Source organism: Scyliorhinus canicula, chromosome 4 (assembly GCF_902713615.1).
Source record: "Scyliorhinus canicula chromosome 4, sScyCan1.1, whole genome shotgun sequence".
NCBI lineage: Eukaryota > Metazoa > Chordata > Chondrichthyes > Carcharhiniformes > Scyliorhinidae > Scyliorhinus > Scyliorhinus canicula.
In genome coordinates, this window is record NC_052149.1 from 191347137 (window position 1) to 191359657 (window position 12521).

The window sequence follows — 12521 nt, forward strand, 5'->3', positions numbered from 1 at the left end:
GGCAGGAAAAACAGTAGACCAGGCCTGATTCTGAGATTCCCATCACACACTTGTTTCCCGTAATTATTGCTGGTGGAGGATAACAGTGCGAGTTTGTGAGCCTGCCCGCAGTATTCCCAATCTTGCTGGCTCCATCCCAGGGATCGGCATTTCTGGCAATTGGTTCGCGAATGGTAATCCTTACGGACGGCTGTAGAAAAATTAGCAGTCTGTAGAAAAATTAACAGTCATGAAGTAAGGACTACTCTTCTAAGGAACGGGCGAAAGGCTACATTTGGCTCCAACCGGTAGAAGGTTTACTGTGCCCCTGACAATGACGTACCTAATGATACTTAATGTGAACACTGGTAGGTAAATTGGAAAATGTATTTTGTTTCTCAGTACTGATACGCCTTATCTTGTGCAGAGCACAGGTAATTACTGTAAACTTTTCATAGAGGAAATTTAAAAGCAGTAGCTCAATGAAATTAGGTAGGTAGGTCTGGTGTTTTCACGTGTTGGTGCAGACTCGATGGTCCGAAGGGTCTCTTCTGCACTGTATCATTCTGCGATTCTGTGATAAAATATGCTTTAGTTACAAAACAATCTTCCATTACTTCATTTTCCAGGGTCAACCTGGAGCAAAAGGCGAAAAGGTAGGGAACTGTTTATTTTATTAGTAAAGTTGTATTAGTTCTACTTGTCTTTCCAACTTTCCAATTGTCAGTTGCTTATTGCTGAGTTCCCCAGTGCAGTTACTGCCCCCAGATCCCCCCACCAAAAAACTGCTACAAAACTCAATTAACTGTTCCTTCGTTAAGTAAGCTGTGCATGTTTTAATGAAACTAATTAAGTGAGTTAAAATGAAGGTTATCATTGAAATGCTTCCTTTCACTATTGGGTCAATTTTTCCTTTGAATAAAAATGTGCTGCATTAAAAAAATGTTTAATGATGCAAATGGATGACCCTCCCAAAGTGTGTGAATAACTTTTTCTTACTTAAAAGAATTTTATGTAAGTCAAAAATAAATGATTTCTCAGAGTCATATTTTAATTATGGGTATTGTTGCATGCGGCTTCTATAAGCATTTAGAAACATAAAAGTAACCTTGTTTTATGTCAATTTAAATATATTGGACTTGTAGCATTATTTAAATATTCAAACGGTTTAATATACTTGGTCCTACAAATTTTCAGCAATTTCATTATGCAGATGATAAAACAAATAGAATATATTGGAAAGCCTGCCATTGAATATGGTGTTAATCTGACGATTGAAGGAGAGCACACCACTCAAAAATGGCAATGGCAAGTAATTTATGTCGTACATGAGGCACCATGTAAAACACAGCCAGTTCCTATTCTGCCACGTTCCCTGTTTCAAACCCACATCAAACAAGCAAGCAAAACAGTGGGACTAGCTGTTTCAGATCTACATATCATTTTAGGATAACATTAGCCGAGGTCTGGATATCAGGTGACACAGGACAACCTTTTGTATTGCGATTGTTAATTCTGACAAGTCTGCACATACTTGATCAAGGCACTAACACTGTTCGTACTGCTGTGAGGTTCGATGTTGCCCTCCTTCACAGGACATCATCTGTAAATTTGGGAATTGTTCCCTGTATGTCAGGCGTAGGATATTAATATATATTAGGAGGAGCAAGGGTCCCAACATAAACCCCTGTGGAATTCCCTTATGGACCTTCCTCCAGCCCAAAAAACATCCATTCACCACTACTCCCTGTTTCCTGTCATTCAGTCAATTTCATATCCATGTGGCCACTGTCCCTTTTGTCCCATGAACTATAACTTTGCTCACAAGTCTGTTGTGCGGCACTGTATCAAATGCCCTTTGATACCTTTACATTATGTTCTGAAAGTTTTTTTAAAAACTTGGAAAAAAGCAGCATTACTATCAGCAACTTGCTTTTCTCTAGCATCTTAAGAGGGGTGGAACATTCCAAGGTACTAAAGGCTATGTTAGCATCTTAAGGGCTTATTCCTGCAAAATACTGATTTCCTCTGTCATTTCTGATGATGAGTTTCTGATGTTTTAGAATTAACGAGATATAAATCCATACTGAAAAGCAGCTTATAAATTTGGGAAGAGTGGGCACACTTGGATTTTGGCCGTCAGAGCAGTGGGAAGAAAAGCAACAAATAACAGTGTTCCAAAGACTTGGTGCAGGTTGACTTACTGCAGCAAGCAGCACCACCAGTGGTGGGTCAGCATCCAAATCCAAATTGCTTTGTCACATTTTCACAGTTGCTATTAGTCTGTAGGAGTGACATGTGTGGTGTGCAGGCAGACACAGATATGGATTGATGCGAAGAAGCACACTAAGGGGAGAATTCTCTTTTTTTGACTAAATGCCAACTCAGGCGAGCGAAGCGGTGTGCCCCCACAGGCTCCCCTGTTGGCTTTGCCTGCCATACATTTTGATACATGGAGGCAGGTCCTATGACCTGCCCCGCAAGCAACGACAACCTTCAAACATAATATAAATAAGGAAGAGTCCACCCCATAGACACAGGGAACCCCTCCCCATGCACAAGGGCCCCATCCCAAGGGAATCTCACTCCCCATGGTCATGGGGAACCCTGCCCCCACAGACCACCCGACTGGAAGCACCCACCTCCCAGCACTGCCCCCTGGTACTGCCAGGGTACTGTCCAGTAATGCAGTGGTGACAAGAGCAGGTCAGAGGCTAGGAATCTTGCGGCGACTAACTCAACTCTTGACCCCACAAAGCCTGTCCACCGCCTGCAAGGCACAAATCAGGAGTGTAATGGAATACTCCCCACTTGCCTGGCTGAGTGCAGCTCCAACTCAAGAGGCTCAACACCATCCAGGGCAAAGCAGCCCACTTCATTGCTACCCCTTCTGCAAACATTCACTCCCTCCACCACCAAAGCACAGTGGCAGCCGCGTGTTCCATCTACAAGATGCACTGCAGGAACTCGCCAAGGTTCCTGAGGCAGCACCTTCCAAATCCATGACCACTATCATCTAGAAGGACAAGAGCAGCAGATACCTGGGAACCCCACCACCTGAAGGTTCCCTTCCAAGTCACTCACCATCCTGACTGGAAATATATCGCCGTTCCTTCTCTGTTGCTGGGTAAAAATCCTGGAACTCCCTCCCTAATAGCACTGAAGATGTACCTACGTCACATGAGCTGCAGTGATTCAAGATGGCAGCTCACCACCACCTTCTCAAGGGCAATTAGGGATGGGCAATTAATGCTGGCCTAGCCAGCGAAGCCCACATCCCATAAAAATGATTTTTTTTAAAACTTGCTGAGTAAAGAATGGTTTCCTCATGTCATCACTAATTCTTTGGCCAATCACTTTGGCCATATACAGATATAAATCTGTATATATTTTTAAATTTGTTTATGGAATGTGGGCGTTGTTGATAAGGTGAGCATTTATTGTCCATTCCTGAAATAGGTTGCCTTCTCGAATCTCTGCAGTCAATATGACACACCCACAGCACTGTTAGGGAGTTCCACGGTTTTATTCCAGATTCAGTGAAGGAACAGTGACACATTTCCAAGTCAGAATTGTATGCGACTTGGAGGGGAAATTCTAAGTAGTGTTCCCGTGCCTGCTGTCCTTGATCTTCTACGTGGTAGAGGTTGTGCATTTTTTTTTCTTTTTTTTAATATAAATTTAAAGTACCCAATTCATTTTTTTTTTACAATTAAGGGGCAATTTAGCATCGCCAATCCACCCACCCTGCACATCTTTTGGGTTGTGGGGGCGAAACCCACGCAGACACGGGGAGAATGTGCAAACTCCACACGGACAGTGACCCAGAACCGGTTTCGAACCTGGGACCTCAGCGCAGGTGGCAGCAGGGCTAACCCACTGCGCCACCGTGTTGCCCTGTGATTGTGCATTTTTAAGATGCTCTTGAAGAGGTTTCAGCAAATTACTGCAGTGCATCACGTTTATGGCGTACACTGCTACCACAGTGCACCATTAGTGGAGTTTAAGGTGGTGGATGGAGTTCCGATCAATCAGGCTGCTTTGTCTTAAATTGTGTTGAGCTCCTTGAGTGCTGTTGGAGCTGCACTCATCTAGGCTCGTGAGGGTTATTTCATCACACGTCTAATGTGTGCCTTGTAAACAGTGCACAAGGTTTGGGGAGCCAGAACATGAGATACTTTCCCCATAATATCTTGCTGCAGACCTGCTCCTGTAGCCACGGTATTTATGTGGCTGGAGGTTAAGTTTCTTGTCAATGATGATCTCCACAATGTTGATGGTGGGGAATTCTGTGATGATAATATCACTGAATGTCAACATTTCTGTCACTGGAACCAGTTTCTCCTTAATTTTTTTTTAAGTTTAGAGTACCCAATTCATTTTTTCCAATTAAGGGGCAATTTAGCATGGCCAATTCACCTACCCTTCACATCTTTTGGGTTGTGGGGGCAAAACCCACGCAAACACGGGGAGAATGTGCAAACTCCACACGGACAGTGACCCAGAGCCGCGTTCGAACCTGGGACCACGGCGCTGTGAGGCAGCAGTGCTAACCAATGCGGCACCGTGCTGCCCTCAGTTTCTCCTTAATGACTCTAACAAAACTGCATGATTCTGAACACCTCCATCAAGTATCCACTTAACCATTTCTGCTTTAAGGAGAAAACCCCAGTTTCTCCATTTAACTGAGGTTTCTCATCCTCAATACCAGCCTAGTTAATCACTTCTCTATCCTCTCTGAGGCTTTACATTCTTCCCAAAGTGTGATGTGAAAGATTGAACACAGCCTGAGGCCTAACAAGTGTTATATAAAGGGTTCATATAACTTCCTTCATTTTATATGCTTTGCCTCCATGAGTAAAATCTAGATGATTTTTATGATGGTCTTCTCATCTTATCCTGGCACATTCAAAAATTCATTTACCTACAGGCCCAGGTCCCTCTGTTCCCGTAGCATTTAGTTTCATATTGCCTATCCTCATTCTTCCTACCAAAACATATGCCTTGTTCAATACTTACCCTTTATTTTATGCTTCAATGTATAGGGTGATCAAGGTCATTCTGGGCCACCTGGTCCAGCAGGTCCTGCAGGCCCAACAGGTCCCCCAGGAGACCCAGGAAAGGATGGTGCTCGTGGATTTCCAGGTGCAACTGTAAGGATATTTATTACCTGTTCAAACACATAGCATGCGCAGACTACAAAGTACATTTTGTATAAATAATTTCCTTACTCTTCAGTTTTAATTTAGCATGTTTTGCAGTGACTAACATGGAATGAATTGGTCTTTGGTAGTAAAATGAAATGGGTGGCAAAGAAATGCAGGTATCTGGCACCCTCCCAATTTTCAGTGGGTAAAATTAGCCAGATTCTTTGTCACCCATTTTGTGCTATTGCTGAAAGCCAATTTCAGTCCCAGCCTTCTTCATAAGTCCACAATCATTCAATAATGAGTTTAAATACAATTGTGCAAGAAGCTCTTAACGCAGTTGATTCTGCAGCGAGCAGTTCTGCCCATCAATGTTGACTCAGATAGCTTTGTCTTGCAAAATGATGCCTCTAGTGGTTAATTTGTCCAACTAAAGCTTGCTTTTCTATTTGTTTATTTAAGTTGAATTAATTGCCTAATTTTAGTCTTACATAACCACACAGTCTGCATCAACAAGTAGTGGGGGACATTCATCCATTGTAATTAGTATGCTGTACAGTGCAGGCAAAGATTGTGGACATCCTCTCCTCAGTCAAGATCAAATGCTGTACCAGTTCAAAATACTCAGTGCTGCCGAGCCAGAAAATGGTGCAACTCCCACGTGGAGAGATCATAACCATAAGCAAAATTAGTTGAACCAATGACTGAAACAAACAAATAAATTGCAGCTAGTGCTGTATGTTTTGGGCTTCTAATTGCATTACCCGATAGCTAAAGTCACTGTAGTGATACCATGATTGTGTTGTAATTCACTGACTGACCACTAGGTGTCTCACTAGTATCACAGTGAATGTTAGAGTCAGGTGACCTCAGATTGACTAGGGAGCTGGGAGAGAGTTTGCTTGTGCATGTTCATATTATTATTCATCTGTTGTTTGTAAATACTTGACAAACAGTTAATGTTAATAAATTTAGCTACAATGTTCTTGTAATATAAATCAGGCCATCCGACAAGAACATTACAGTCACCAGGCCCATATAACAGAATGTTTGCAATGACGGTGCTTTTCGAAGGGCTAGGGTTAAAAGAACAGTTGCTATTATGTAATAGGTATTTTTAATCAAAATCTTTTCTTTAAGTACTCTAAAACTGGTGTTATTAAAAGGATTGAAGCGGGTGCATATGCTTGTGCGTATATTGAATCTCATAGTTATCATAAAGCAATGAATTTTAAGTAATTGCCCTCATCAACTTTTCTAAGGTAAAACAAAAGCAAAATACTGCAGATGCTGGAAATCTGAAATAATAACAGAAAAGACTGGAAATACTCGGCAGGTCAGGCAGTAACTGTGAAGGCGAAAACAGAGTTAGCATTTCAGGTCTGCGACCTGTCATCAGAATTCAGCAAAGGAAGGGCAGCACGGTGGCACAGTGGTTAGCATTGCTGCCTACGGCACTGAGGACCCGGGTTCGAATCCCGGCTCTGGGTCACTGTCCGTGAGGAGTTTGCACATTCTCCCCGTGTCTGCGTGGGTTTCACCCCCACAACCCAAAGATGTGCAGGATAGGTGGATTGGCCACGCTAAATTGCCCCTTAATTGCAAAAAATAATTGGGTACTCTAAATTTATTTTAAAAAAGAATTCAGCAAAGGAGAAGCTGATAAAAAATGGAAAATGAGAAACTATCAAGGAACATAAAAATGGACTGTAAAAATTTATCTAAGTATTGGAAAAGGAAAAGATTAACAAAGACAAATGTGGACCCATTATAGGTAGAGTCGGAAGATGGGAAATAAGAAATTGGTAGAGGCTAAACAGATACTTTGTGCGTCTGCCTACACAAAGGAAGATACAAAAATCCTCCCAAAATACTAGATAACCAAGAGTCAAACAAGAATGAGAATCGGAAATAAATTAAAGTTTGTAAAAACGTAGTACTGAAGAAATGAATGAGACTAAATGTTGATAAATCTCCTGGACTTGATCATTAGCATCCCAGAGTGTTGAAAGAGGTGGCTGTAGAGATAGTGGATGCATTGGTGGACATCTTCCAAAAATCTATAGAATCTGGAACAGTTCCTGATTAGGAAGTATCAAATATAGCCCCACTCTTTAAAAAAAATGAGCGAGAGAGAAAACGGGAAACTGCAGGCCTGTTTGCCTAATGTCAGTAGGAGGAAATTTTCTAGAATTTATTATAAAGGATGTGATAACAGGACACTTCTAAAATAATGGTAGGATAGGGAAATCATGTTTGACAAACCTGTTGAGTTTGTTGCAGCAGGCAGCGGGTCCTCTTGCAAGAAGCTGCAGAGGCCTCCAGCATCGTGCCTGGTAAAGCGCAACCTCATGAGGCAAAGCACTTAAAACAGATCTAAGAAATGACATGGCCTGTACACCCGTGTGCGGGATATAAATAGCCACTCTCACCTGCTGTCCTCTAATAGGCCCACTGTGGTTCGATACTGAGTCTGCTGTTGCTACTTATGCTGTTCCTCAGCCTGCAAATGCTTCCTCCACCCAAAATAAACATAAAAATGATAGTATCCATGATAAAGCTTACTTAGGATGATAAGATCAAAACAAATGTGGAAGAAGTGATCTGGAAGTTGGAAACTCCTGGAAAATAAGACAGACAAAAAACCCCCCCCATGATCCATTAATGTGCAGCTGAGTGTCCCTTTCCAAGTAACGGCTCAGAGACACCAATCCCACCGGAATTATTGGCTGGTCAGGCGCTGGGTGAGACATCCACAGTTATTAATTAAAATAGCTTTGGGATCCAAATTGCACCTCGGACCCACTTTGAACTTATTCCCGATGACACGACCGGCCTGTGACAGGCTCCTGTCCTGAATCAGAGAAATTGTGTGATTAGATTGCCGGCAGGCAGAAACATGCCTGGAAGACAGCAGTAAGTACGTGAACGCTGCGGTACTGACCCATCTACCCCATTCCCATTTGGTGGGTAGGGTTAAAATCAGGCCGAATGTAAATGACATAATTGTAAGTCTTGCGTGCCGTTGCTGTGCTTGTTTTCCTGAACTTGTGTTTCAGTAATCCCACACATCTGAATCATATTTTACAGAGGCATCCTGAAGAAATGTCATAATGTAATTATCATCATAAGTTTGTTAACTGAATCAAACAGTCTGTTTCAGAAGGACTTGTTGACTGGTCACAGTCATGGTTAAATTGAACACAGCTTTGTTTGTTTTCTGGATTGTTCCCCTGCCAACATTCAAGTTGATTTCTCGTAAAGTACATGCAGAGATACTGCAAGTTTACTCCAAGTTGTATAGTATAAACAGCTGACTCAAACCAGGAACACACACTTGCACAAATTTGTGTCATGCAATATGCACATTAAGAGGTAGTCTATGCTTTTTATATTCTTTACAAATTTTGCAAAAATTCAATGCCTACTACAACAACTTGCATTTTAGTAGCACCTTTAATATGGAAAAAAGCATCAAGGTGCTCCACTGAAGTGTAAGAAAAGAAAATGGGAGCTGGCAAGATTTTGCAATCTATCGTAGAGACGGGTTTTAGGGCGGTGGGGAGACAGAGGAGTTTAGGTGGAGGGTTCTAGAGTAAGCGTAACCAGCTAAAACACAGCAACCAGGGATGAAGAGAAGGGAGAAGGGAGGGTGGATACACAAGGATCCTTAATTAGAGGAACAGAGAATTCAGGAGGAGGTTGTAATGCTTGATTGAGTAAATTAGCAATTGCAGAGGTGTGAATGCATTCTAAACAGAGCACAGGACATGATGCTTCCTGGGTTGGGGTTTATCTGCTATGCTTGGTGGCTTCCAGTGGATTTCCTGTAGCTGCCTGGGGAGCAACCATTGCTTAACTGTGAAATCTCATGTACAATAGCACAGCCACCATTACAGCACTAGAAATGGTAGCTACCTTGTTAAAGGATCTTAGGGATTGATATAATTATGTATTGTGGAGAACTGATGCTTGGAAGTAGGAGGGTCAAAAACTAACAGAGCTTTATTTACAAGGTGTGTTCACTACAGGCTGCTTCTTCACTCTGGCAGTTTCCAACTCTAGCAACCTGTGATGTCACTTCCGGTGATGACAAGCATATATTAAGACACAGTGTTTACTGCAGCTACTAAGACTCAATATAAATACATAACATTCCTCCTCCTTTAAGTCAAACGTCCCTAACAATTTATAACAAGTGTAACATGAACAATAATCAAATAACAATAATCAATAAGTCAGACGGTTCGGAGGTTGTCATTCTCGGGAAGGTTGGACGATGAACCTCTGGCATCTGCTTCTTTGCACTAACTGTAATCTCTGATGTTTTCGCGTTTGTACAAATGTCATCAGCGGTTGTTTTGACCGGTGTTGACATTGTAACAATAGAGGTTGACTCTGTGTTTGGTCTGAAGGTGAGGTGTTGCCTTGTCTGTCGGTGTCAGGGTTGTAGGAGGGTTCAGGTCAGGACTTTGTTCAGTTGAAACCGAATTTTCAGCTGGTTCCATTTCCGGTGGCTCAGTTCTCCCACAAACAGCTGGTCCACATGAGACAAGCCAGTCTGTGTAAGAAACATGGCAGGAACCCATTTTTCCCCTGTGGAGCAATTCCTGGCCAACGCATGATGTTTAGCTTTGCTTCCCTGCAGTTCTATCTGTCCTTGTTCTTTCTGTTGAACGATTTATTTTGATTTTGGAGGATTCAACAAGTCGAATGCTGAATGTAGTTGTCACTTCATCATTAATAATGCAGGAGAGATTTTAGTAATTGAATGAGCAGTATTCCTCCACATCATTAGGAATTGATTAAGGCATTTGATCAGCAAACCTTGTTCCCTAGTTTCTCTCAATGGAAAAGTTTTTTAAAAAGTCATATTTTAAAGCAGCGCAGCCTTGCCTGAAGACAAGGAAGAGGCTGAAACAACTTAGTTGAAGCAGAAATTTTAATACATTCAGTCAGAGTCTTCCGGGATCTAACTGGGATCCAAACCTGTTCTACAAAGCAAGTATTACTCTACGCCCTGCTGATTTTAAGCTGGATTGAGAGCTGTATGTTTCTTTTCTTGTTGTTTAATGCGGAATTGAGTAGTAGTGTCACGTGGTAATTGTAAACTGTTCTTTTCAGGTGTTAGGTTAAAAAGTTTAATCTTGGGTGCGATCTAATGGCCGTGTCACACCCAGCGCCGGCCCTAGGGTTGCTGGCGCCCCGGGCGAGCTGAACTTCGGTGCCCTTGGTGGGGGGAGGGGGGGGGGGGGGGGGGGGGGGCGGGGGGGGGGGGCCGGGGGCAGTGCCGGGGGGCGGGGCTGGGGGGGGCGGGGCCGGGGGGATGGCCACTTTCAGCATATAAAATGGACACTCGCAGAGCATACAGGGAAAAATGGACAATGCAAAGTAACAAACAGGCACAGAGCCTGAATGTGTATTTAAACGACAGACTGCAGACAGAACCAAAACTCTTGGCCGATTTGCACATTGATGGCCCATCTCCGATAAACAAAAGACTAGTGCTCGCCGTGGGGTGCGGAGAATCGCGCCCTGTGTCTTAATATATGCATGTCATCACCGGAAGTGACATCACAGGTTGCTAGAGCTGGAAACTGCCAGAGTGAAGAAGCAGCCTGTAGTGAACACACCTTGTAAATAAAGCTCTGTTAGTTTTTGACCCCCCCCCCCCCCCCTCCCCCCCCGCGAGTATAAAAAGGAACCCCGCCATGTGTTCGCTCTCTTGGAATCGGCTCTCAACTGGAGAGACCCCTCCACCTGCACCACCAGAAGCAGTAAGTTCAAGCTCAACGCTCGCTACCAGACAGACGACCATAGCTATTCTCCTGCTACCTCTTCGAACCCAACAGCCTCAGATCCGAACAACGGCCATTGTTCCTCTGACCTAAGCAGGCACTCGAAGTTAAGTATAGGAGTTAGTGATAGACATCGTTTAGCCTGTAGTGTTATTGTGCATGAGTAAACCATACTGTATGTAAATAAAGTAGCATTGACTTTGAACTAACTAACTGGTGTATTGGCTCTTTGATCGGTATTCGGGTTGAACCTTGTGGCGGTATCGAGAGATACCTGGCGACTCTGAAAAGCATATTCATAATTAAGATTAAGAAAGGCGACCTTATTAACCGCCATATTTATAGTCACTGAAAGATAGCAACACCATAAAAATATTTAGGGTTGCGTGAGATCCCACCAGAATGAATAAGTAATAATAGACTCACACAAAGCATTAGTTAGGCGCCAATAAGAAAGGACATTAAAGTAATGGAAAACATACAGCAGAGATTCTTCAGCAAAGTGCCAGAGATGGGCAACTGTAGTTTGGAGGAGAGATGTGAGTTACAGGGATTATTTCCACCCGAGAAAAATGATAATAGAATATTTAATTCAAATTTAGTTTAAAAAAATAAATATTTGATAAGAGTAAACAGGGAAACACTATGTCCTCTGGCTGTGAAATCAGTGGTAAGAGATGATGAATTTAAGATGGTATATTTAATAAGTAGATCAGCAAATCAATTGGCAACATAGAAGGGAGTTCAGCTTTGTTTGTAGATCTCTGTTTGGACAAATGAGTCTGCGGTTTCAGTCTGGAACACCAAGAAATTCAGAAAGGTCTTGCCAACTAGTGCAGGAGGCTTGGAAGCTGTAGCCGGAGGCATGAATGCATCTGTCCTGTAAGAGTAAGGTTAGTACCAGTCAGACTGATGTCTTGGGAAATGAATTAGAACTACATAAAAGGATAAGATTGCGCTTTTAGGATTCAAATCTTTCATGTAAAATAAGCCGATTGTTGGTTTACAATTGGCATCACCTCCCTGGAATGGTTTTCAGTCCATATGGTGGCATGTGTGAGATTATAGAATCCAGATGACAGAGGCCACAAGGTCTATTTACTTGAGTGACCAACAATGTGGTTCCCAAGAAAACACCGAGCCCGAACCTAAAATTTGTAACAGCTGCATTACGTCTGACATCCTTAATCCCAAAACTACTTTTACAGCAGCTCTCAAGTCATCATATAACTAATACCACTTTCAAAATTCTGGCCAGATTTTGCTTTCAAAAACAAACTAATAACTACACATTTATTGCGCTTGCATTATTCCACAGATTTTCTGTGGCATTTTGCACCGGGTCTTAGAGACCAATTAGAGAGCTAAAATGATGGGGCGATATCTACACTCCTGTGTGACCAGGGGAAGCAATTGTGTTACCTCCTACACCAATCAGATTGAATCATAGAATTCCAACAGTGCAGAAGGAGGCCATTCGGCCCATTGAGTCCACACCAACCCTCTGAAAGAGAACCCTACCTAGGCCTATCCCCCACCCTATCCCCTTAATCCCAGAACCCCACCTAACATCTTTGGTGTTACCTGGTGTTGTAAG

General features: G+C 42.7%; 1 protein-coding gene across 1 annotated transcript in view; it reads left to right on the top strand.

Annotated features, from left to right (window-relative positions):
• The window catches only part of LOC119965257 (collagen alpha-1(XXIII) chain-like), a 241183-nt gene that overhangs the window by 134779 nt on the left and 93883 nt on the right, over nt 1–12521 (top strand). The window contains exons 8-9 of the mRNA XM_038795758.1: nt 609–635; nt 5025–5132. Of these exons, the coding sequence (XP_038651686.1) occupies nt 609–635; nt 5025–5132 (135 nt within the window). The remainder of the gene's footprint in view (nt 1–608; nt 636–5024; nt 5133–12521) is intronic.